Here is a 27,547-nt window from a genome sequence, read left to right on the forward strand (position 1 = left end):
CACCTGGTGCAGCTGACTTCAGGGCCACCCAAGCAGCTGGAACTGGGGCCACCTGTTCCGGTGGTCCCCAGGGCCAGCCGCACCAGCTGCTGCTGGAGAGCCCCAGGGACTGCCGGAGCAGCAGCCGGTGCAGCTGGTCCCACAGACCGCCGAAGCAGTAGTCCAGGGGAGAGCCTGGAGCAGCAGGGCCTCAGAAGTAGAGATTTAGTCAGGGGTATTTTTGGTAAAAGTCATGAACAGGTCACGGACCATGAATTTTTATTTATTGCCTATAACTTAGCCTTCCCATCACCTCTGAATTTGACTTCTGGGTCTCTATTTAGTTTCTTGAATTCAGTTTTTAGGTGTATTGTAACAATACAATACAAGAACAGAATCAAACACAGTGAAAAGAAGGCAGAGAGATGTTAAATGACTTGACCAAGGTTACACAGACAGTCAATGGCACATCTGGAAACAGAACCCAGAAAGCTTGCCTCCTAGTCCCCTTCTCCAGACTTAGTCAGTTCTTAGTCAGATCAGTTACAGAATATCATGAATCAGACTTGCTTGGCTTACTAAGAAAGATATCTACATCACCCCAACCAGTGGAGTAAAAGCCTTATTGTTTCAAAACACACAAGTTATGTGGGTATCCCAGACACCTATTCACCTTGCCACCTTTTAACACAGAGTCCACAATTTAGAACTGCCGTGGTTCCAAAGGTACACAAGAGAGCTGAGTGATCAGATGGCAGTTACACATTCTGTTTTTCTACTGTGCAGTCCTTTTATTAATTTAGCATAGTTTAAAAATGTAAGCGGAAAAGGAATAGAAAACATTAAAGCTATTAGAAGCAATTAGGACACTGCTTTCCATGGCTTCTCATGCTAGACAACCTAGATAAGAGAAAGGTGGAGAAGTATATAAAATCTCAGACACACACAAAAAGCCTGCCCTTCCTTTAATGCGTTCTCTCTCTGCTTAACCCACTTCCACCAGAACTATAATAAAGAATCCCTTTCTTCCCATTTCCAGTCCTACTCTTCTGTTCTATAGAAGTTTTTAATACCACACTCATTACCACAGTATCTGAACGCTGGCCATAAAGCATTAAGCAATGTGACTACGCTTCTCTCACATGTTGTTTGTCCTCTCATCCTCTCCCCAGAGAGAGAAGCACATGCAATGGAGTTTCTTGTTTTGGCACCGTGTGACTTTTTCTTTTTTGTTTAATATATACATATACCTGTTACTCTGTGTTTATGTTAGAGAAGGAAAGGTCAAAGAACTTCACCTTGTACTTGGAGTGGAAAGTGGTGAGGTTTGTGATGGTCCTTACTCCCTAGAGAAGAATTTGACAAGGGGGATGTTTATAAAGAGAGAGAAGGTCCCTCACCTGGTAGCAGGGTTGCCAACCCTCCAGGATTGTCCTGGAGTCTCCAGGAATTCAAGATTATGTCATGTGATGAAACCTCCAGGAATACGTCCAACCAAATTGGCAACCCCTAATAAGAACTAGAGCTAAGTCTCAATTTCAGTTTCCCCTATCTAGCAGAGATCTGTGCTAATGCTAGGCTCACTGTCACCTCCTTCCCTTATGTTTTAAAAAGAATAAGTGTTTTACCTTTGCATGGTGAAGAAGCGCCATTTTTGATGTCATACATGTTCCTGAAGATAGAAGGCAGTTTGGCAATCAGGTTCGGGCTCATTCCCCGCCTCTCCAGTTTTTCATAACACTCCAGATTTAAAATGTCATGTGATCGCTTGCAACTACTGCCAAATCTGCACTCTCCTTGCAAGTAGTACTGGCATATATGGAGTTTGGTGCAGATCTTCTTGAAGGTACAAGACCCATAGAGTCCATCACCTTTGTTATAATGCATGCATACCTGGGAAAGAGAAAAAACAACAACTCGAGGGCAAGTAGTAGATTTTGGCCACTTTCTTGCTCATACACACTCAAAACAAAAACAAAAAGCCATGAAGAAATGTATAAGGGTTTTTCTGCACCACTGCTACTGTTTAGAACAGTGGGGCCCAACTTATTACACAGGAGGGCCACGTAAACTAAGTATAACCTTGTGTGGGCCAAACAGATTCTACATATTTTAATAAGATTTAAAGTCGCCTGTATTGATTTATATTTTAAATTCAGCTTGTTTTGTATGTATTTAGATAAACAGACAATACTGTACATAGATACATTCTACACCCTTGTGTAAACTAAAATGATGTAAACATGATGACAAAATACTAATGAATTGGCCATTAGTATATTGTGTTGAAGCAGGCCACAGGCCTTATGAAATGCTCTGGTTGGGTACCCCTGGTTTAGAATGGGCTTTTGGGCAGACTCAAACATCTGCAACAAACTCATTTAGGCCCACTTCGATGATGGCAAATTGAATTTTACTCTAACTCGTATACATCTGGCATGGTTGAGTTGCTCTTGCTGTAAGAATGTCAACTCTTTAGGTTGCTAATTTTGCTGTGCTTGATTTCTCATCTTTAGTGTTTTAAGAAGATAGGTTTTGAATTTAAATTTCCTTGTAAATTCTAGTCATGCAAGTTGAGACCATTTGAGTTTCTCTTTTGTTAATCCTTTCTGAACAGGTAACACCCAGTACTACAGATTTATATTATGGATGATTAAATACTAAAGAACAGAAAGATTTATAGAAAGTCAATACAAAAAATCATTGTATAAATTACATTAGAACATTTTTAAAAGATACAAGAGCTATTAAATTAGCATGTCTAGTTTCTTGAAAGCCATTAGTCCTGTGTGTTTGGGATTTATTTTTTATTCTGAATGAACCTGGGTCTCATGAAAAGCTAGTTTCTACCATCTAGCTCTGCTAATGCACTTCAGTCTTAAATCATAACACTCCTGATATTCCAGACTCAATTTCCGATAAAGCTCGGTCAATACACTTCAATCTGATCTGCAATATCCATTAAAAAAAAAAAATTAGAACAGCAGGGGTGTTGCAGGTCAGTAATGAGGTACCGCGCCTGAGCCATGAAGGAAATATGTAAAAAACAAGACACTGATCCTGCAAATGCTTCCGCACATGGTTGATTTTACTTCAGTAAAATTACTCTCAGTAATAAAGTTAACTATAATTACAAATGTTGCAGGATCAGGGCCTACACACCTCACCATCACAGTGTGTGCCAGTGCCATTATTCTTTCTTTTCATGATACTAGTTGCAAAGGGCATAATATATTGCACTCACCTCAGGCAAGAGCGAAGAATCATTCTGAAGCAGGAGCTGGCGCAACTCATCATCGTTTAAGTTTTGAAGCCCATGTATTTTTAGGACACGGAGGTTATGCTCTGACTGAAAGTTATGAACAAACTTGCACTCTTTCCTACAGGTTAAGAAAACCAGACATAAAGGAGGATACGTAACTAGATTACATGGTAGTTACACTCCAGGATGAAAAAGCAGGAATAAGGGTTTATATTTCTAGCTCTCCTATCACAAGTACACTACTAAACTTGAGCAGCATAAAATATTCACAATCAGTATATAAGTGATTATTTGTATGGTGCATTAGTCTTTGTGGATCTCCATGATTCTAAGTAGTCTGCCTATAAGGGATCTTGTGAACTATGTAATCACATAATTGAAGATTACTTTTAAATTCCTGCATGTTTGTGCTTGTGTCCCCCACTTTTCCCCCATTTAAATCAACCCTCTAATCCTCGTGGTCGCAAAGAAAGTCTTCAAATTTGAACAGAGGTCTTGTCTGTAGTAGACAATTTTACTGTGTTAGTAACATTTGTTCTTCCTTAATAGACTGAAATGCATTCTGCATACACACACATATGCTGCAACCATCAGGGTCTTTAGGTAAGGCTGCAGACAGATCTCGAATTCTCAGGGTTAAACAAAAAGTGATCCTGAATCACTCTGGGGTAAATTATTTGTGAGCTAGTATTTAGGAGCTGTAAGCACAAGCCTTTAAAAGTGACCTCCTACCAGAAGGGTGTGTGTGGAAAAAATGGAGCTGCTCTGTAATACTGTATGTTGACCTGGGTTATTGGGATGTTTACTGTATGAACATAGAGCCTCCCTTTTATACTAAGCAATATGGAAAAACAAGCAGGAAGGACACAATGGCTCATGATAAAAAAAAGAAAGAAGAAGCACAGGGGCCAGGGCCGTCCTCACCCGTACGCAGCTGCGTAGAGCACCAGGAAATTTGGGGCACCAAATTTCCTGGTGCCCTGGGCAGCTGCGTGCTGCTCCCGCCCCTGCTCTAGCTCTTCCTGCCCCAGCCCTGCCCCCGCTCCCCTGAGGAGTTCAGCAGGGCTGGGCCTGCACTCACTGGCGGCGGGAAGTGCAGTGACCCCGCCCCCAGCCGCGCCGCTGGTGGGTGGTTCCTCTCTGCCCCCCAAGCCAGCCCCCCCCACCCCTGCGGCGGCCTGGGGCCAGCCCCCCCTGCTCATGCATAGGACCCCAGAATTGCTAGGGACGGCCCTGACAGGGGCTAAACCCAGCACCACTGATACACAGGATACTGTAGCCAGGGACCAGACTAGGAGTGAGAGAACTGCAAAATTCCACCCCACGAGCGGTAAAGGCATGAGGCTGGACACCTGAGGTAGATGCACTCACAGACACAGAGGGGCCAGAAGTACAACTAGCACTGCAATTGCCATAGGGGAAGTATAATGAGCAGAGTTTCCAGCTCCACAGCTTCCTTAGCCATAAGCCATTTGCAAATGGGGGTGCCATTCTGACCACAATCTAACTCATCAGAGACAAATTTAAGCATGGGTGTATATGACTGAGAGGAGGTCTTCTCCCCCCAAACTTAATCAACTCTCATGCCCTTCCCACACATCTTGTCCCCTTATAACCTTACTCTCTCTAGGGCCCTACCTAGAGTCCTAAATCACTTCTTCGCTCTCTTCAACATGTAGGAAAATGGGCAACAATTTAGGCTGAACACAACTGGGAAGAATAGACGGAAAGGGGCGAGAGAGGCACACCTCTTCAAAGGGGTATAAGACATCAGGTCTCTGCAAGAACACACATGTAGAGGAGGAAACATGCTTATTTTAAAAACTGGAGCATTCACACATAACTTAAAGTTAAAATTACTATAGTTTTTCCATTGTTATACCAATAAAATAAAAACCAGCAAGAACTTATTAAAGAGGAAAAGGCAAAATACCACATTTATTGTGAATACAGAAAAAATCATAGTAAGCATTTAGTTATAGCTATAACATTCCATTCAATCTCATATTTATTCACACATTCATTCATACAAACACACACAGGTTCTGCAAGGTTGTTATCATAGTTACCAGCCTTAGAGTTGCTCATGCCAAGCCACTGGCCAGGTGGCCTGGACATGAGGAGGCAGCAGGGCCTTGTCAGATGCTCATCTGATGCTCTTGGAAGTTGGTTTGCAGAATCAGACCCCCAAAGTTCTCACTTTCTAGAGTCCATTTTTATAGGAATTTCTTCCTATGCCAGTCTATGGGAATTGCTTCATTATGCTGTTGCTGAATCAATCAGCAGATAGCACATTCCTGACGGCTCCGTGCTGCTAGATGTTATCTTGTTCTTTGGTTCTCCCATTGTTGAGGCTGTTGGGTGGATTCCAGCCTGCCCTCCAGGGGTCCTCTGGTTATTTCCACTTGACGCCTTCTTCAGCCGATGGACACTGGATTCTTAGGCTGGCACCTCCCTGATCATTCCTTTATTATCCACACTAAGCATCCATCCACATACATCCTCTATCTCTATTTTAATCACAATTGTTAATACAACAAAAGGGCAGGGAGTCTCTGGGTGCTGTTTCTGTTGTTACAGAGTATTGCTTTGAGTCCCACAGTATTCTTGTCAGCAAGTTAAAGAAGTATGGGCTGGATGGATGCACTACAAGGTGGGTAGAAAGCTGGCTCGATTGTCGGGCTCAACGGGTAGTGATCAATGGCTCCATGTCTAATTGTCAGCCGGTGTCAAGTGGAGTGCCCCAAGGGTCGGTCCTGGGGCCGGTTTTGTTCAATATCTTCATAAATGATCTGGAGGATGGTGTGGATTGCACCCTCAGCAAGTTTGCAGATGACACTAAACTGGGAGGAGTGGTAGATACGCTGGAGGGTAGGGATAGGATACAGAGGGACCTAGACAAATTGGAGGATTGGGCCAAAAGAAATCTGATGAGGTTCAACAAGGACAAGCGCAGAGTCCTGCACTTAGGACGGAAGAATCCAATGCACCGCTACAGACTAGGAACCGAATGGCTAGGCAGCAGTTCTGCAGAGAAGGACCTAGGGGTGACAGTGGACGAGAAGCTGGATATGAGTCAACAGTGTGCCCTTGTTGCCAAGGCCAATGGCATTTTGGGGTGTATAAGTAGGGGCACTGCCAGCAGATCGACGGACATGATCGTTCCCCTCTATTCGACATTGGTGAGGCCTCATCTGGTGTACTGTGTTCAGTTTTGGGCCCCACACTACAAGAAGGATGTGGAGAAATTGGAGAGAGTCCAGCGAAGGGCAACAAAAATGATTAGGGGACTGGAACACATGAGTTATGAGGAGAGGCTGAGGGAACTGGGATTGTTTAGTCTACGGAAGAGAAGAATGAGGGGGGATTTGATAGCTGCTTTTAACTACCTGAAAGGTGGATCCAAAGAGGATGGATCTAGACTATTCTCAGTGATAGCAGATGGCAGGACAAGGAGTAATGGTCTCAAGTTGCAGTGGGGGAGGTTTAGGTTGGATATTAGGAAAACTTTTTCACTAGGAGGGTGATGAAACACTGGAATGCGTTACCTAGGGAGGTGGTGGAATCCCCTTCTTTAGAAGTTTTTAAGGTCAGGCTTGACAAAGCCCTGGCTGGGATGATTTAGTTGGGATTGGTCCTGCTCTGGGCAGGGGGTTGGACTGGATGGCCTCCAGAGGTCCCTTCCAACTCTGTTATTCTATGAGTCTCTCTCTGTGTGAATTGCTTTGAGAACAGACTTTGTCTTAGAATGTACTAACGCAATTAGCAGCTTGCAAGTTTCACACATAGAGGGAGAGAAACAGTACCAAAAACTAAGAGACCTCTTAATTAGTAATACCTTGGAATTTAAACTATGGGGAATCAAACTCATTTGTGATTTTAATACAGAACTTCTTTAATATGATACAACACCATCTAGCAAACAAGGAAAGAAATGTTTAAGTCATTCATTCCATCTACACTTTATTCGCTATTTAATCAACTCAACTCCCGCCTTTCCTCGGTTCTTTCACTCTCATCCTAATTAACTAATAGGGGTAACCTTACCTCCCGCTATATTTACATACACACACTTCTATAATTTCTACAAAAAAATAATATCAAATTTAGAACAACCACAAAAATACAACCATTAACATAACTTTTTCAAACATTATAAAAAAAACCACAGTGCAACCATCATTCACAGTTGAACACTAACCCTCACTTGCACATGCCCCTATAAAAACAGATACAAGTGATCTACAAAAGCCACATCTATCCTAATTAGACCAATAAACATGGCCAGAATTCAAAGGCATCTCCTGGTTGCTCAGGAGAAGGGTGGATACATAGTAGGCTGTGGATGGTGGAAGGAGAGATCTCTTGTTGAAAAGGAATGAGTGAGTTGAGTGAATAATTTAACTGCTTACATCTTTGGGCATGTCTACACTGGCAAAGTTGCAGCGCCACTCAGAGAGCGCAGAAGGAAGATTGCTGTTGTGTTCACACGGTCAGCTGCCTGTGCAATAGCATGTTCACACTTGTGGCACTTGCAGCGCTATTTGGAGCGGTGCACTCTGGGCAGCTATCCCACAGAGCACCTCTTTCTCTTTTGCCGCTAAGACTTGTGGGAAGGCGGAGGGGGTCGCAGGGCATCCTGGGTCAAGTCCCAATGCCCCATGATGCATTGCTTCATATCCCAGGAATCCCTGTGCTTCCGTCCGCATTTGGCACCATCTTTCAACGGTTTGCGTACTGTGCGCCCTGTCTCTTTCAGGCTCCAGGAATGGATCCCAAACTGCTGACCAGTATGCCGCTCGCTCTGACCAACAACTCACAAGTGGCAGTGGAGTTATTCCTTAAACTACAAAGGCAAGAGGAGTGTGACTTTGATCTTGCCACATGAAGTAGCTACGACATGAGATTCCTTGTGGCATTCACAGAGGTGCTGACCACAGTGGAACGCCGCTTTTGGGCTCAGGAAACAAGCACTGAGTGGTGGGATCACACTGTGATGCATGTCTGGGATGATGAGCAGTGGCTGCAGAACTTTCGCATGAGGAAAGCCACATTCATGAGACTCTGTGATGAGCTCGCCCCAGCCCTGCACATGAGAATGAGAGCTGCCCTGTCGCTGGAGAAGCGTGTGGCAATTGCACTGTGGAAGCTGGCTACTGCAGACTGCTACTGATCAGTCGCTAACCAGTTTGGAGTGGGAAAGTCGACTGCTGGAGTCATGTTGATGGAAGTGTGCAGGGCCATTAATTGCATCCTGCTCCGAAAGACCGTGACTCTGGACAACATACCTGACATTGTGCATAGCTTTGTACAAATGGGCTTCCCTAACTGCAGAAGGGTGACAGATGGCATGCACATTCCAATTCTGACACCAGACCACCTAGCCACAGAATACATTAATCGCAAGGGGTATTTCTCAATGGTTCTCCAGGTGCTTGTGGATCACCATGGGCGTTTCATGGACGTTAACGCAGGCTGGTCTGGAAAGGTGCATGACATATGCATCTTTTGGAACACAGGCCTGTTCAAGAAGCTGCAAGCAGGGACTTTGGCCGTTTAAAAGCCCACTGGTGACGCCTGTATGGGAAGCTGGACATGGCTGATGACAATATTCCTATGCTTATAGCCACATGCTGTACACTCCATAATATTTGTGAAGGAAAGGGTGAAAGCTTCCCTCAGGGCTGGACCACAGAGGCTCAGAGCCTGGAAGCTGAGTTTGAACAGTCAGAGACCGGGGTTATTAGAGGGCCATAGCATGGGGCCATAAGGATCAGGGATGCCTTGAGGCAGCAATTTGAAGCTGAAAGCCACTAATATTTGCTGCTATACTCTGGATTGCAGTGCTTGTAATGCTAGGAGATGATTGGTACACATGATTCAATACGGGGGTTTAACATAATTGTATGTTGCTTTGCAGTACTCTTTTTGCTTTCACTTAATAGAATAAAGATTGCTTTCAAACCAACACAATTCTTTTAATAAAAGACAACAAACAGAGGAGAGAGTCAAACGACAAAAATACATCAGCAGGGAGGGGGAAGAGAAGGTCTCCAGAGGAGGAGGAGGGGTCCCAGGATGATTACAGATTTGTGTATGTCCAGGGATCATATCCAACCTTCTCCTTCGGAGTACAGTGCAGGGGGTGCTGTACTTCAACAGGGCCAAACTGCAGAGGGATGGGTGTTGAGTGCAGTGGGTAGTGGAAGTCCACACTGCTGGACTGTGAGGAGGGAGGAGTGAAATGCTGCGGGTAGAGAATGGAGCCAGGAGGTTGATAGTGTATTGCTGGTGGGTGTGGGTGGAAAAGAGTTTTGTGACAGTGGCTACAGGGGAGGGTGGGCTCAGAGCTGCTAGGTTTGAAAAGCTTATATCGCCTGGAATGTGTCCACTGAGTGCTCCATAACATTTAAGAGCTCTTCCATGGCTTCTTTCTGGTGTGCTGCGTTCTCCTTTCGGTCCCCCTTCTCACTGTCCCGCCACTCCTTCAATTCCTGTTTTTCGGCGGCGGAGTGCATCATAACCTCATGGAGAAAATCCTCCTTAGTTCTTCGTGGCCGCTTTCTAATTCTGCACAGCCGTTCTGCCGCCAATAAGGGAGGCTGGGCTCCCAAGGTTCTCTCTGTGAAGTTTAAATGCAACATTTTACAGAAACAGTACTGTTTGCAACATTGACTCAGTGCTTTAAAACACAGCCAGTACTCATACAGCTGTCACTAAGTGGCTGACCCCAGGCAAGCATACATGAGCCACGAGGCCCCCCCAAAATAGTGCGTAGCCGCAGGAGCAGGGTAAATCACTCTTCCGGGACTCTGCTGTACACTGGGCACGTAGCTCTTGGGGAAAGCCAGCACTGTAGGGGGGCCTGATGATCACATCCTGTGGAAAGTGTGGGGACAGGAATGATTATTATGGAAGATATCTCGCTGCTGAGGGTGAGGTGCTGAGGGTGAGCAGGGAATCAAGGGAGGGTCTTCTCCAAGCCTGCAGCTTCCGCCCTGGCCCCTATGCAGCTCACCTGTGTGCAGCAATGCCTCCCCTCCCCCGTGACGGCACAGTGGCATTGGCAAGTTACCGTTAATGGGGCAAGAAACAAAGCAGCTCTGCTGAAGAACCTGCAGCAGCAGATTGCCCAGTATCTCCATGAGTGTTTCCTGGAGATCTCTAAGGGAGATTCTCATGAAGTGAGGGAGTCTATCAACAGCCTGTTCCGCAGCTCAGACTAGGCATGCAGTGGGAGACAAGCCTGCTTTCTGTAACCCTCCTGCCCCCACAAAATCAGATCCACTTACCAAGGGCCTCCTTTCCTGTTTGTGCTTCGCCAAGATCCAACTGCTGTGACTGGTTTTCTACTCCTCCAGGGTAGAAAAGAGCTGCTGGCTGCATGCATCTCTGGCCTCCGAGCCATCCTCTGCGTCTGGGTCCCGCTCCCCCTCTTCATCCAAGATTTCCTCCTCCTGGCTCGGTCCACTCTCAACTGGTACACGAGCTAACGAAATAGTCACAGTGGCCTTCACAGTGGAGGTGGGGTTGCCACAAAGTATCACGTCCAGCTCTTTGCAGAACCGGCAGCTCGTGGGTGCAGCACCGGAGTAGTGGTTTGCCTCCCGCGTCTTGCGCTAGGCGTTCCGCAGCTCCTTCACTTTTACCCTGCGCTGCAATGTGTCCTGGTCATGGCCCCTTTCTATCATGCATCGTGAAATCTGTTCGCAGGCATCATAATTCCTACTGCTTGAGCGCAGCTGGGACTGCGCAGCCTCCTCTCCCCAAATGCCAGTGAGGTTCAGCAGCTCAACATTGCTCCAAGCGGGGGATCGCCTGGTGCGTGGAGCAGGCGTGGCCACCTGGAATGATGCTGTCAAGGTTCCTCCCCCACTCTGAACTCTAGGGTACAGATGTGGGGACCTGCATGAAAAACCTCCTAAGCTTATCTTTACCAGCTTAGGTCAAAACTTCCCCAAGGTACAAAATATTCCACCCTTTGTCCTTGGATTGGCCGTTACCACCACCAAACTAATACTAGTTACTGGGGAAGAGCTGTTTGGACGCGTCTTTCCTCCCAAAATACTTCCCAAAACCTTGCACCCCACTTCCTGGACAAGGTTTGGTAAAAAGCCTCACCAATTTGCCAAGGTGACTACAGACCCAGACCCTTGGATCTTAAGAACAATGAACAATCCTCCCAACACTTGCACCCCCCTTTCCTGGGAAATGTTGGATAAAAAGCCTCACCAATTTGCATAGGTGACCACAGACCCAAACCCTTGGATCTGAGAACAATGAAAAAGCATTCGGTTTTCTTACAAGAAGACTTTTAATAAAAATAGAAGTAAATAGAAATAAAGAAATCCCCCCTGTAAAATCAGGATGGTAGATATCTTACAGGGTAATTAGATTCAAAAACATAGAGAACCCCTCTAGGCAAAACCTTAAGTTACAAAAAAGATACACAGACAGAAATAGTTATTCTATTCAGCACAATTCTTTTCTCAGCCATTTAAAGAAATCATAATCTAACACATACCTAGCTAGATTACTTACTAAAAGTTCTAAGACTCCATTCCTGGTCTATCCCCGGCAGAAAACCAGCATATAGACAGACATAGACCCTTTGTTTCTCTCCCTCCTCCCAGCTTTTGAAAGTATCTTGTCTCCTCATTGGTCATTTTGGTCAGGTGCCAGCGAGGTTACCTTTAGCTTCTTAACCCTTTACAGGTGAGAGGAGCTTTCCCCTGGCCAGGAGGGATTTCAAAGGGGTTTACCCTTCCCTTTATATTTATGACAGATGCGCTGAGACCACTACATGCATCACCGAGCAAACAGGAAGGAATGTACAGGGTGGGGCTCATGGTTGGTCACCTGAGGGCAGGGCAGTAGAGTTCAAACTGATGACCCGAGAGAGAGGTGGGAACAGGCATTGTGGGACACCTCCTGGAGGCCAATCGCAGCGCTGTAATCGCCACCGTGTCGACACTGGCACCACAACACTGTAGCCCCAGCGCACAAAGCTGTACATCTCTGGTTTTTTTAGAGCAATACAACTGCACAATTTCTGTGCACTAGGTGGCTTGGCAGTGCGTACACCTCGGGAGTTACAGCGCAGAAAGCTGCTTTACTGCACAGAAACTTGCTGGTGTACACAGGGCTTAAGTCTGAGAATCTCCTCAGAGCATCACAGCTAAATACAACGTGGAAGAGACTGTTTTTAGCATAAGTAGTTAACAGATATTTCAAGGCACCATTCAAGGTGAAGGGCCCATTAACATCCCTCCAGTTATAGGAAGGAAAAGGACAGAAGGGGGGAAAATGGCAGCTGGGGATGAGGGGGTTAGTGGGTTACAGATTGTTGTAATAAGCCATAAATCCACTTTCTCTATTCAGAACAACAGATGCAAACCCTGCAGACAGACACACTACTATGATGATCAGTGCCCCCCACGATACACCTTTCAAGATGCATGGGTTCTACACATGCCTATCACAACTTATGGTGTACCTCATCCAGTGCACTAAATGCTCTAACAACTAATGGCACGTCTTTCACATGGAAGAAAAAAACATATATCCCAGAAGAAAAATAGCAAAGATTTCCTCATACCATGGAACAATCTATCCCCTGGTGAGTAACAATGATCAATTCCTGGTTTTCTAAACTTTTGAAAGTCAAGGCCCATAATCAGAAAAACAAAACCATTTGCACACCCCCTTGCACTCTTCCCTTTGAGGTGTAAAGCCCCCCCCCCCCCAATGTCCACATCTTGCACTGAAATATATCAAGTGGGAAGGGGAGACGAAATGAACACCAACTCCTGAGCAGACACTGGGTGTGCGGTCCTGACCCAGCAGCCCTGAGGGTCTGTCCCACAAAAGAGGGGGCGCCCCCTTGAACAGTTTGGGTGGCACTCACTGACAATGGAAGTGGATGTAGTGGGCCCAGCCTAGGCAGGGGGCCCATCCCCCAGGGGAGGGGTGTGGGGGAATGGCCAGAGGGGGTGGATCCAGGCTCCCCCAGGAGAGGGGAATGGCCAGAGGGGGGGTCCCCAGAACCCCGGGGGTGACCCCGGCTCACCTGGTGCGCTGGTAGCGGCAGTTGCCGTACAAGAAGTACCGGCAGACGTGGAGCTGGCCGCACTGGCCCCCGCAGCCGGGTCCCGGCCCGCCGTGCTCCGGGCACAGCCGCACCGCGCTCGTGGCCACCACCACCCGCTGCTCCTGGGGCGGGCCGCCGGGCGAGCCGGGCCCCGGCCGGGTCACCAGCGTGAACCGCTCCGGCTCCGCCAGCAACAGGTTGTCCAGGCTGGGACTCAGGGCCGGGAGCCGCCGCGCCAGCTCGCCCTGCTCCAGGGAGCCGCCGGCGGAGCACAGCGCCTGCAGCGCCTGGCTGGGCAGCGCGGGGCGGGCCATCCCGGGCAGCTCCCAACCCCTCGCCCCGCCGCCCCCTGGTGCGGCTCCGCCGGGAGGACTCCGAATGCCTGGGGCGGCCCCGCCAGGAGGCCCTCTCCCCGACCACTTAGTGCAGCTCCGCCCCGGCGCTCCCTGCAGCCTCTTTGCCTATTTATTGTTGTGAACCTCCCGCCGAGAAACGAAACTGAAAGCGGATCTTCGCGCAGCTACCCTACCCGCCCCCCCGCCCCGCGGGAGCCCGAGCCGCCCCCGGCCTGAGGGCGTCCCCATGTAGCACCCGTGACCCGGCACCGCTGTATTAGCTGCCGCCGCGGGTCGGGGAGGCGGAGTCGCCCCTCCAGGAAGTTCCGCTGCAGATCAGCCCGGTGGCCAATGCACGGACCTGCCTGCCCTCCCGGGCCGCTGCAGCCGGGGGGTGGCGAGCACGCTGCGCCGTAAACAGCATCTTGACGCCTTGGCCTCAGGCTCCCTCAGCGGCCCGCGCTAAGTCCGCTGCTGCCACTGACTTTGCCCTCCACACTGGTATCACACCCGCTCTCCTGATGCTGCTTCTCCAGCCTCACCCATCCCTCGCGGCCTGGCTCCCTTTCCGCCCCCCCAAGCTGGGGCGTGCCTACAAACCCAGCAGAGATGCTGACTAGAGCCATGTCTAGTGCACACAGCCCTCCATGTTTAGCTCTTCTTCAAGAAGTTTACAGCAGCTCTCAAAGATTAGCCACCTTTAAATGGAATAAGTCGTGTCATTAGCATGTACCCAGGTACAAAGAGTTGGTCCGGTTTTTCCTGGTGGTGAGGTTGAAACCCAGGTCACCTAAATTACATGATTGCCCCACCCACAGGACGGGCTTCCCTGTGTGATATCAAGTTTTTTACATCACAGCCCCTCTCTGTCCCTCAGTTTCCCCTATCTGTAAAGGGGGACACTTCCCTCCTTTGTACAGCTCCTTGTGATCTACTGATGAAAACTGCTATATAAGAGCTAAGATTTATTACTTGTTAGTCCAGGGGTGGGCAAACTTTTTGGCTGGAGGACCACATCTGGATGGGGAAATTGCATGCAGGGCCAGGGCAGGGGGTTGGGGTGCAGGAGGGAGTGTGGTGTGCAGGAAGGGGCTCAGGGCAAGGGGTTGGGGCAGAGGAGGGGTGTGGTGTACAGGAGGGGGCTCAGGGTAGGGGTTCAGGGAGGGGTGTGGAATGCGGGAGGGGGCTCAGGGCAAGGGGTTGGTGTGCAGGAGGGGTGCAAGGTGCAGCAGGGAGCTCAGGGCAGGGGGTTGGGGTGCAGGAGGGCTGCGGGGTGTGGCAGGGGCTCAGGGCAGGGGGTTGGGGTGCAGGGTGGTTGCGACTGGGGCTCAGGGCAAGGAGTTGGGTGCAGGAGGAGTGCGGCAGGGAGCTCAGGGGGTTGGGGTGCAGGGTGTGGCAGGGGGCTCTGAGCAGAGAGTTGGGGTGCGGGGTGCAGGAGGGGTTCGGGCTCCAGCCCAGTGCTACTTACCTGGAGCAGCTCTGGGGTGGCAGCAGCGCGCACCAAGCCCAGGGCAAGCAGGCAGGGAACCTGCCCTGTCCCCACGCTGCTCCCGGAAGTGGCCGGCACCATGTTCCTGCGGTCCCTGGGAGAGAGGGGGCAGAGGGTTCTGCTCGCTGCCCTTGCTGCGCCTCCAGGTATTCCCCAAAGCTCCCATTGGCCGCAGTTCCCCATTCCTGGCCAATGGGAGGGCTGGATCCAAAGTTCTGAGGGACTGGATACAGCCCATGGGCCATAGTTTGCTCACCCCTGTGTTGGTCAATGCCATTTCATTGCACTGCAATGAAAGCATGGCACAACATTGTGACACACGTGGCTTGGAAACTCTTATTGGGGCAGAGATCACCTTTTTATTATGTGCGTACACAGTGTGTAGTACAATGGGTCTCTGGTCTTTAATGGGGGCTTCTAGGCCAGGGGTTCTCAAACTGGGGGTCGGGACCCCTCAGGCAGTTGCGAGGTTATTACATGAGGGGTCACGAGCTGTCAGCCTCCATCCCAAACCCTGCTCTGCCTCCAGCATTTATAATAGTGTTAAAAATATTTAAAAGTTGTTTTAATTTATAAGCGGGGGGGTCACTCAGAGGCTTGCCATGTGAAAGGGGTCACCAGTGTAAAAGTTTGAGAAACACTGTTCTAGCACTACTGCAATACAAATAATATAAATGCATGGCAAAAAAAAAACTTTGTTTATGAAAAATTAGGGTTTCCCAGTGACTGCTCATGTCCTTCCAGAATGTAGAGTTCAACAAAATTTCAGAAAACCAGGAAATGCGGAGTTAGGGTCAAGGTGGATATGATTTAAATCAAATCATGATTTAAATCACTAGCCAGGAAGACTCAGTTTAATCATGGATTTCTACATAAAAGTGCATTCTTGTCGGTTGTTATAAACCTTAATACATATTCTTCACAACTCAGAGATAGATGTAGGTTTCATTTTTAGAAGGTACACACTATACATTTTTAAGTGATTTATTTTGAAAACTTTTCAGATTAGTTTTACAGCTATGTCAGAAAATTAATGATTGTTTGGTTATTTCATTTACCACAGGTAATTGAAGCAGATATTTATGAAGTCATTGGGAGGTGAACTATCTCCAATTCAACAGGTTAACCATTAATATTTGGAGGATTTTCTTGTCATGCTGTATTAGGAGGAGAACATCACCAAACAGACATTTAAATTGTTTTATTCAACTAAAACAACGTTATGTATTCTGAATTTTTTTTCTTCAACAGCAAACGTATAATATTTTAACAAAACAAGCATATGAATTTTTGAATTTAGTTAAACATTCAAGTTTTTTTAAAATCAAGTTTGTTTTTATTAAAAATGTTTTAACTCAAATAGTTAAATGAAATATTTTTTTTTAAAAAAAACAAAAATTAAATTGACTGTGTCAGCCAGGTCAACATGAGAAACTTAAAATATTGGCTTCAGCATCTAACTCGGTCGTCTTCACCTTCAATTTCCTGTTTGTTCATAATCTGGAAAAGAAAAATAAGCTTTCCTGCTTTTTCAGGTCCCAAACGATTTCTCAATTTGGAATGAATTAGTTCAAAGGAAGAAAATATTCTTTCTACTCCGGCGGAAGAAGCTACTGCTGTTAAAAGTGAGATTATCCAAGTGCTTAAGTGACTTCCACCAGTTCACTGGTGTGACTTTCTTTAAAGCAGGGATCTCGAAGTCCCGGCCTGCGGGCCATCTGCGGCCCAAGAACCTCCCCACTGCGGGCCCGCAGAGGAGAGATGCAGGTAGACACGCTGCCGGCAATGTCTGCTGGAGGCGCTGCCCCCCACAGCTCCCATTGGCTGGGGGAGAGGGACAGAGATACCATCACTGGTCACCAGGCAGAGTCAGCCATGGAGGCAACATCACTTTTTTCCACAGTGAATATAAACAAGTCAAAATACCGAACACAACTATCTGATGCCCACCTTGCTGCAATCCTGAAGGTTTCAACTGCTCAGTCACTGAGGCCAAACATCAACAAGCTGACAGAACTGAAGTGTTGCCAGGTAACTGGCAAACATTAAAAACTCTCTGGCAGGTGAAGAATTGTATAAAGTTTTATGACAGTTTTATTATTTCTAAGAAATTCCAAATAAAAAATACAATATAAACATTTTCTTTTCTGAACACCATCTTCAGTGACATTATTGGCCCGCTGGGAGGATTTGAGGCACTGGACCTAAGGTAAATTGAGTTTGAGACCCCTGCTTTAAAGCATCATCAGCAAACATATATTTCTTGAATGGTTCACCCTTAGCTCTGAAGTTTATTATAGTTGGCATTATGGAGGGATGATTGCTGGATGTCCATGTCATAGCCAACTCCTTTTCTTCAGCAATTAAGGTTTGACCCTGGTACCAAATATTGAGAATATTTGCAAGAAAATGAGCTGGAGTCAGTGCTTGTCCCACTCATTTTTTAATGTTTCTAATTTAATTCTGTCATTGCATATTTCTCTTTTTAAGATCTCACTCAGTTCCTTCCAAATTTCAACAGCATCAGCAATAAAACAGCTATTTCCCTGCATTTTGTTCAAGGCTACAGAAATAGGCTTCAGGGTACTCAGCATGTGTTCAACATTTCTCTTAAGCCCAGTGTTGAGAACTTTGGCTGTGACAATGCCATCTATTTTTTCACAAGTTTGTTCACAAACTTTCACCAGATTAGGCCAGTTCTTGATACAGTGCTCAAAACAGTCCACTACTGAGTTCCATTGCACGTCGTGTGGGAGAGTTAGCTTGGTTCCTCCCACTTTTTTCAGAGCAGCTGCTGCAAAGTTGTTGTTACAGAAGTATTTTGCAATTTCAACAACATTAGCCTTTATTTCTGGACACTGAAGTCTTTGGCTAGGAGGTGCGTCAAATGAGCACCGCAACCATATGTTGTTAGCTTGGGACTCTCTTCTAAATAATTTCTTCTCATCTTGGATACATTTGCAACATTGTCTGTGACCAAGCTGCATACTAGACATTTGAATTTTTTTTCACAGTTTGTTATAGCTTTTACTGCTACTTCTTGTAAGTATTCTGCTGTGTGTGCATTTCCTGATTTATCTATTGTTTCTGTAAGAAAAGCAATCCCTTCTTCTGTTGTCACACAAGCACATACAACAGGATCATTGTGGACATTGCTCCACACATCAAAACTCAGGTTAACAATTTTACCCTCTAGACCTTTGCACACTGCTCAATTTCTCTTTCATACGCTTTATCCAGCAATTTGCCTGCGACATCTGCTCTGTTGGGTGGACTGTATCCTGGTCTTAATGACTGAACCATGTTAATGAAGTGTGGGTTCTCAATTATACGGAAAGCAGAGTTTGCTGCATAAACAAACTGGGCAATTTTTTCATCAATTACCTCTTTTTGTAATCTGCTGGTTCTTATCACAAACTTATCTATGGTTGTTTCTGGATGATGGAGATTTTTTTTTCTTTTTGCTACAGGTGATATACTGTGGCTATGTGACATATATGATGTGACTGAAATACTATCATTGGCAGATAACTCTGAAACTATAGAAAGTGATGGTGTTCTTGAGGGTGGATAGTCTTCAGAATCCTGTATATTGAGGATGGATTCTCCTAAACAAAATAAGTCAATGCAGTTATTTAATTATTATTACCATACTGCTTATTTAGTATTACTCATTGCATTCACTGACAATCAGTACTACTTTAAAGGTGAAATTGTAAAAGGAAGATCTGCCTATTTCAGCTATTTATTTTTTATCACAATTGCATCTAAAATGATAGTACCATAGAGTAACAACTATATATTTTGCTCAAACATGAGAATTCAGGAATAGTCTAGAAGGAAGACAGGCAGTTCTTAAGGAAGAAGTATGAAATAAAAAAGTTTACCAACCTGAAGATCCTGCATGTTCAGACATGTTTCTTTCATCATCTTCAACGCAGCTTCCTCCTGAGAAGGAACACTTCTCATGATGTTGTTTCATTCAGGCAACCAGGCCTTGCATTTCTTTGTTGCACTGTTTGCATTTTGCACACATGCCTGTCTTACCCACAGGTAGGGGAACTTCATTAAAATATTCCCAAACTGGGTTCCATTTACGGCCTGCTGCCATTATAGGTTTTCCCTTCTAGTGAGAGAATGGTATGGTAGATGTCAAATCAATGAAGGCTACACTCAGAAAGACCTCAAGACTTCTGAAATTTGCTGCTCAAACAGTTTCTCTTTGGTTTCCACTGCCGTCCCTCCCTTCTCACATTTATGTCCAGACTTCTTCTCCTTGTCCAGATCTATTCCACTCCCAATAATCTTCTATTAATCGAACTTTTTGAAACTTTGCACTTTTAGAGAGAGGAAAGGGATTGACTGTGTTCACAAATTTGCAGAGGGACAATAGCAGGGATGGCCAATCTGTGGCTTCGGAGCCACATGCGGCTCTTCAGAGGTTAATATGCGGCTCCTTGCATAGGTGCCAACTCTGGGGCTGGAGCTATGAGCGCCAACTTTCCAATGTGCTAAAGGGTGCTCACTGCTCAACCCCTGGTTCTGCCCTAGGCCCCAGTCCCACTCCACTCCTTCCCCCAAGGTCCCTGCCCCTTCCCCTGAGTCTGCTGCACCCTTGCTCCTCCTGGTTTTCTGAAGTCTGAGGTTTGCTGAACTCACCATTGTGGACAGACAAGAGCAGTCACTAAGGAACCTTAATTCTGTGTTAACTTTGGGGGGGGGGGATCCATCTAATTTTCTAGTTATTTTTAACAGAAAGAAGGCTTGGTAAGAATTAGTGGTCATTGGTGCAGTTGTGAGCCAAGTGAACTAGTGATCCTGGCCCTATATTAGGTCCTGCTTTGAGCAGGGGGTTGGACTAGATGACCTCCTGAGGTCCCTTCCAACCCTGATATTCTATTATTCTATTCTATGTTTCTATAGCTTTCTCCCTTCCTCCACTCAGCCCCACCAACCAGTCCTGTTCATTCCAGGCCAGCCGGCCAACCCCTACCATGCTATTTTGTCCAGGCTTCCCTCCACCCCAAGCCCCCAGATCCTGGCTCATCTAAGAAGGCACATGGAGAGGGATCAGACTCCTCTCAAGGGGCGGAGGGCCCCAGATCCTGGCATATATACACAGTAAGCCCAGGAGCAGGGCTCAGGCACACTCAGGGACCCCCACATTCCAGCTCAAAAGTAGGGAGGTAAGGAGTGGGGCTCAGACCACCCCAGCTCTTGGCACACTCAGAAGGGGAGAATGTGGAGCTGAAAGGTGCTCCTGCCCCTACTCTCCCCGAGCACCTCTGCTGCCACTCACCCCCATGCGTCCCTCACCTGAGCCCCACAACCCCTCTTACCTCCTCTACCACCCATCCCTATTTATCCTTCTTCCCCTCAATACAGCCCCAAACCCCTCTTATCCCTATCCTCCCCTCCTCCACTCCCAAAATGCCTCTCCCCTGCCAGCAAGTATTCACATATTTTTTTTAACAAAAATACTTTGATTACATTCACCCAAAAATTTTAAAAAAGCAAAGCCATGACAAAGACAGATTTTTAAGCAACATGCCATCCAACCTTCCCCAGATCTCTGCCCATGATAAGACTCAGACTGAGGTTGGCTGGCTGGGTCAGGTTCAAAGGCTATTATTTAATGCCCTGGAGCTACAGCTGCTGTAAAACTTTGAAGGCTAACAATCATGTTAACTCTTCTGTTTACATATGCTCAGTATAATCCATTAGATGCACAAATAAGCACGAGGCACGTAAGGAACCTAACTGGAGAAGCAATTTTTAAAAAAAAGTTTTAATTTGATTTCCCCCAAAGGGCTGATTGATGGGTGACATGCACTCTGTGAGGATAACCCTCAAGTATTGGAGACCCTGCTGCGATGGTCTGAGCCCTGAGTTGATCTCTATCTGTGAGCAAAGAAAGGGTGCCAAAATCTCTCAACTTCTAGAAAAGCTGGATTTATTTTGAGGGCTGTATCTTGGGAACCCTCTGGTCTAATAGCCCCCAAATTGGCTCTCCAACAGAAACCTATGCCCCAGTGAGACACACCAAATTTCAAGGCAATCCAAGAAACCATGTAGATTTTAGAACACACAGAATATTAGAGCTTTAAACAGAAAGCTGGTCTTAACCTTAACTGTAGCAGAGCTCTTGCTCTGCTATAATAATTACACACACAAAAATGATGTTAAAAGAACACTATTAAGGTTACAAAGGAAGCACTCAGTATGCATCTTCCCCCCACAAAACACACATTTTGCACACATATGCTTTTTTCATCCCCAGGTTTTCCAGATGTAGCTACACCAGTGCAAATGTCAGGTGCAGATGCACGGTCCAGGCATCAGATGAGATTTGTACCGTTGCGACTTACTTTAGTAAATTGCCAACGTTCATTGTACCAGTGTAATGTGTCTAGTTTAGGGCATTTCACTGGTGTAATTAAATCAATGTAGTTAAATCAGTGCAAATTTCCCTAATCTGGACAAGCACCTTGTCTCGTTGTGCTGTGAGAAAGTGCTGGTGGACAGATCTCCACAACACCAAAACACTGCCATTTTTGATTAAAACTGGCACCCTTGTCAGAAAACTCAGCATAAAAATCAGGATTTGAATGAATACTGAAACTGAATTGTCATCTTACCACAACAGGTGGTCCCAGGAGCATGTTTGTACTGCAGCTGAGGAAAGTTTGTACTGCAGCTGTGGGTGCTGACCCAGCTCTCGGGCGTCTCTAGGAGCAGCGCTGTCAATCTGGCACTCTTCACAGGCACTAAAATTAAATCACAAAATAAACCAACATTGATACAGCTTTGCATAGAGAAGATTTCTAGTTTTCAGAGTTGCACTTAAATGGAAGCAGCCTTTTTTTTCTCCCCGTATACTCATACGAAAAGTAAACCGGAGTATGTTCCTGTTATAATAAAATTGGTCACGTGAAGTTTTATTTGTTTGTTTAGCATCATGTTCCTCAGGAAGACAGATTTGATACAACTTCCCCAGCTATGAATTATCTATAAACAAAATTATATTTTTCTCTTCTTTAGGAGTATTTTGTATGAAAGGGAAAGTAAGTTTCTTTTTGTTTACAAAATCAAATCTCTTCAGCATATATGCCAGTTGAAGGAGGAAAAAAAGCAGCTAACTCCTTCTCCCCAATTAAATCTCCCAATTAAAAAAAAGGATACATACATGTTTCATTAAAGTTAATTGTGACATAATTACATTTGATTTATTACACCCATGATAAATTACCACTTTGTGAGCTGACCCTGCAGTGAGGTCCATTCAAGTAGCCCCCATGGATTTCTGTATAGATTGCAGTGGTTAATCCACGTGGAATTTATAACAGGATCAGGGCCTTAGTTACAGCAGTTTCAATCAGCAACTCTTTGCTAACATCTTATTCCAGAACTGAAATGTGGCACCATAAAAATGATCTTTAACATATTTTTGGGTCTGAATCACTATATTCATATTTATGCATTACAAATAATAAACTTATGAATAGTGACATTAATTTTAATTGCAGAAACTTTATTACTTAATCTATTTAATCTTCACTTGAGTTTATCCACCTTAAAAGTGTGACAACTAAATGGTTTTTCAGCTGAAGTATTTATATGCATCTTTAAAGCATCCATCATTGTAGTATAATAAAGGTGCCAACATCCCCTCCCCCACATTTTTAAACCTACTTCTAGATGGAAGTTTGAAGTTCCCCTAAACAGAATATCTATAATTAGTAACAGATATAGAATGGATTCTTATGAGTATCGATGTGGAAGATTTTTGCAAAGGATATGAGAGAAACAAGATGGGTGAGGTAATAATATCTTTTACTGGACCAACTTCTACTGGTAAAAGAGACAAGCTTTTGAGCTACACAGAGCTCTGTGTACTCTAGTAGATGCACCTCCATATATAAAAAGGCCACCTACCATTTTAAAAGAATTTCACAGTGGTACACCTTTATTGTTTTTAAAGCACATAGTCTGAAAGAAGAAGTTAAGAGCATCAGCCTGAGATTAGATGCAGTACTTGAGAGGAGCCAGACTGTGGGGCTGTTGGCTTTTCCAGTGGTCTTGCATCCTCTTATACCTTGATAATAGTATGTTCGCTACATTAGCTAAGGCTGCATCCGTATTTAACTCATTTTCAGAAATTCAGAGCATAAACTGTGTCAGAACATAGGCCAGAACGTTCTTTCAAAAATTATTTATTTTGCAATAATGATTCTGTATGAACTCAACATATATGCAAAAAAATCAATACCTGCAGTTTGCACTGATCACTGGCATAAATCACAACTGGGTTTGCTACTAAAAAAAAATTTCAGAAGTAAGTGGCTCATAATGTAGTTACTAATGTAATTTAAACTGTCATCAATATAGTTCCATTCTGATTTTGGAGAATTGTTACAGTCATTTTGCACAGATGTAAATAACCACACAAGGTGCATGGGAGGAGACAATCAGGCCTTCTCTCTTCCCCCTACTCATCCTCATATCCACATAGAGGTCTTCTTCCCATACAGACCCATGACACTTGTCCCCCGGACTCTCCCATCCTCAAAAACAAGCACCATTCCGGGCCTACAATCCCCTCAAGAGTAGATTCTTTCCATCCCAACTTGCTTCACTTACTTTGGATGTCTTTTATAGGGACAGCTCCCTTCACTTCTCTCCCGTGGCATGATCCAAAATCCATTAGCATCAATGGGAGTCTTTCCATTGACTTCCATGGGCTTTGGATCAGGCTCCCACTCTTAATGTTTTCTAGGAGCATCTTGCATGGCTGCTCCCTCAAGCCTATGCCTGAGGAGTCACACCTTATACATTAAATGAGCAACATAGAGCTATCTCCACCAGTTCTGTTATTGTGATGACAAGAAGACATTCCCCAGAAACCCTTATGTGCATTTGCTGAACATAAGGACTCTAGGGTAAAGCTGGGCAAAATCTGTCCGACAAAACTTTTTTTGCATTGAAAAATGCATATTCAGGTTGAATTGAACATTTTGCAAATTTATGTTGAATTTGCTGAATTGTTTTGCTGAAAGAAAAAAGAAAAAAATTCCCAAAAAGTCAAAATGCTTCATTTTGTCATTTTCAAACCGTCATTTCCTTTTGAATTTTACATCCATTTTATTTTATTTTTAAAAAGGTTAAAAAAAAATCTCAAAACCAAAATGAAGCATTTTGAGTCAAAACATTTTGTTCACCCAGACACAAAACATTTCTGACTTTTTCATTTTGCTGAGCAATTCAAAAAAGTGTTGTTTCAGGTTGACCTGAAACAATTTTTTAAAAAATGTTTTTGGTTTGGCCACCAAACCAAAAAAATCAGTTATTCACAAAGCTCTATTTTGAGGCATATCTCTGGACATGTCTCTGTCCCAGAGGCTCATGGAACTAATGACTACAGGATGATGGATACACTGACCCTCAGGGTATGTCTAGTTTACAGTTGCTACAATAACACAGCTAGGGCTCTGCAGCCGTGCAACTGTAGGGCAGTAGTCTACGCTGACAAAAGGGTTTTTTCCATTGATGTACTTAAACCACCTCTCTGAGATGCAGTAGGTAGGTCAACAGAAGAATTCTTCCTTCAACCTAGCTGCATCTACATAGGGGGTTAGGCCGACCTAACTACATCACACAGGCATGAACTTTTTCACAGCTAGGTCAATCTAATTTTTAAGTGTGGACGTGTCCACAGAGAAGCAGGAATTGGTCCCAAAAGGGTTTTGAGTCAACTCATGAAAAGCTTACCTGGCTGGTAGCATGTGTTGCTACAACAACACAAAATTTTCCCAGCAAACCATTTCATTACAGCTCAGTCCAAGTTTACTGAGGTTCACAAACTTTTTGAGCAGACCTGGACTGAGCAAGTCCTCCTTCCCCATAGGAGGAATTCATGATTGTGGTGAAAAACCAAACAAAATACAGCAGTCTCAGCTGAGCTTCTCTACCACTTTGGTATCTCTTCATTTGAAGTCAAAATTCAAGGTGACACTTGGGAGGACGGGATGCAAAACAGTAGGAAGCAAATTGGAACAACAAGTTTGTTGAAACAACTGCAAATCAAGATCCCAAGTTTTGAACAGCTCTGCTGGCTCAAGACAGTTCTATTCAACCCTGTTTTCATTTATCACCAAATCACTCAACTGCTCGCATGTATGTTGACCCAGAATATACATTTTCATGAATTGGCTAAGCCTCCATCTTCTGATGGCATCTGCCTCCCTGCTGATAATTTGTCAATGACAGTTCTGTTTTCTTTAACACACAAATTACCAGAGAACCATCTTTCATATAGCACCATTTGCCTTACACACCCTTAAATGGTCAATTAACACAATTCAAGTAGTAAGGAGCTTATATAGCAGCTTTAACTTTTGTATTATTTTTGCAAAGTTTATCAACTTGCAGAACTACTTAAGACCAAAAGATGAGTTTTGTCAAATATATAAATACAGTAATTGAATTCTAAAAGTTCATTTTAATTTTGTTCCACTGTTTACAATAATCAAGAAGTTGGTCTGATCACATTATGTTTTATCCTGTGTCAAACAAAATACAAATTTCCATCTAAATAGTATTTGCTTCCAACTTCCCCAATGACAGTGTGAACGGGTATATTTATGAGAAGGGGAAGAAAGATCCTGCTATCCTCATTAATAACCAATTGTGTTTAGACACGTCAGTTCCAGAAAACTGTGCCTTTTTATTTGTATGTTATGTAAACTCTACATCACGAACAATAGCTATGCTAATCAGGGATCAGCGAACTGACTTAGATACAGTAAAAAATCCACTGCCACCCATGCTCACGGCTTCAACTCTTGTTAGTGCCAAATTCAACCCAAACCTTTTCTGAGGTTTTGTAATTTTCATATACCTTTTATTTCACTTCTGGTTCCCATTCAGGACTGAATCCAAAAGAGTATGAATAACATGAGAAAAACTGTTATACCTCTGACAAAGAATCAAAATGGTAAGTGCCAAAATACAGGAAGGAAATCCATTTCATGCTATATTCTCTTGTCTTCAGATGAATTGACTCATAGATTCCAAGGCCAGACGGGACCATTGTGATCATCTAGTCCAGCGATTCTCAAACTGTGGGTCGGGACCCCAAAGTAGGTTGCAACCCCGTTTTAATGGTGTCACCAGGGCTGGTTTAGACTAAGCCTGGGGCAGAAGTTCTTGAGCTTGGGCTTTGCCCCACTCCACCTGGGGTGATGGGGCTCGGGCTTTGCCCCCCCTCCCACGAGGCAGTGGGGCTTGGGCAGGCTCAGGCTTCAGTCCCCACTCCTGGGGTCATATAGTAATTTTTATTGTCGCAGTGCAATGAAGTTTGAGAACCACTGGTCTAGTCTGACCTCCATATAACTCAGGCCGTAGAGCTTCCCAAAAATAATTCCTAGAGAAGATTTTCTAAAAAACATCCAATCTTGTTTTTAAAATTGTCAATGATGGACACCTGTTGGTAAATTCTTCCAATCGTTAATCACCCTTACTGCCAAATATTTACACCTTATTTTCAGTCTGAATTTGTCTAGCTTCAATTTCCAGCCACTGTATCATGTTAGACCTTTTCTGCTAGATAGAAGAGCCCATTATTAAATGTTTGTTCCCCATGTACATACTTATAGACTATAATCAAGTTACCCCTTAACATTCTCTTTATTAAGCTAAATAAATTGAGCTCTTGGAGTCTATCACTCAGTGGGGGGAAATGGATATCTTAAAGGACACAAGGAGAGCAGGAGATATTTTTTATCTCATTATGGCGGGGGGAAGGGCTGCCTGCAGCTCCTGAAGTAACAAAGAAAGCAGGCAACATTAATCACATTCTGAATGATGGGAAGGTAGGAATGGGCCTTTGGGGAACTGGCCTACCATGCTGGCTACTGAAGATACCAAAGGACAGAGTTGGATTTTCTACAATCATCCTGATTTTAACAGGACAGTCTCATATCTGACAAGCAGTGCTTGCGAGACATTTGAATCACTTTTGTTTCATGGCGTGGTGACATTTTGCACAGTATAGAAGTTGCCCCCAGACACTAATACCTTGCCTCCTGACCCACCACCAAGACATAACATCATCATAACGGATAAGGGAATCTCATCAAACATGTTTGTTGTGGGGAGGGAATAGCAAAAGCCTCTGATTTCATATGAAATTGGTAGATTTTGCAGTGTTTTTATCCAAATGCACTTGGAGATATTAGCTAATTGTACATTTGAAATGCCAGACAAACCTGAAGAGCTTCATCAGCATGAAAACAGAAGTTTGGGGCCTTATTCTCCAGCCACAGGATTCAAGTAACTCCCACTGGTGTCAGTAACTGTATTTCAGTGCAGGACTTAGGCCCTTGGTTTCCAAG

General features: G+C 44.9%; 1 protein-coding gene and 1 long non-coding RNA gene across 2 annotated transcripts in view; one reads left to right on the forward strand and one right to left on the reverse strand.

Moving 5' to 3' along the window:
* The window catches only part of PARP12 (poly(ADP-ribose) polymerase family member 12), a 37,878-nt gene extending 24,062 nt beyond the window's left edge, over positions 1–13,816 (reverse strand). The window contains exons 1-3 of the mRNA XM_077828300.1: positions 13,311–13,816; positions 3,224–3,359; positions 1,608–1,872 (exon numbers count right to left, since the gene is read on the reverse strand). Coding sequence (XP_077684426.1) covers positions 1,608–1,872; positions 3,224–3,359; positions 13,311–13,645 — 736 coding nt within the window. The 5' untranslated portion in view covers positions 13,646–13,816. The remainder of the gene's footprint in view (positions 1–1,607; positions 1,873–3,223; positions 3,360–13,310) is intronic.
* A 184-nt stretch (positions 13,817–14,000) lies between these two features.
* LOC144259329 (uncharacterized) lies at positions 14,001–17,293 on the forward strand. Its single transcript, XR_013344835.1, has 2 exons — positions 14,001–14,403; positions 16,219–17,293. It is a non-coding gene; the product is annotated as an uncharacterized LOC144259329 (long non-coding RNA).
* The last annotated feature ends 10,254 nt before the right edge of the window (positions 17,294–27,547 follow it).

This window comes from Eretmochelys imbricata, chromosome 1 (assembly GCF_965152235.1).
Source record: "Eretmochelys imbricata isolate rEreImb1 chromosome 1, rEreImb1.hap1, whole genome shotgun sequence".
In the NCBI taxonomy this organism is placed as follows: domain Eukaryota; kingdom Metazoa; phylum Chordata; order Testudines; family Cheloniidae; genus Eretmochelys; species Eretmochelys imbricata.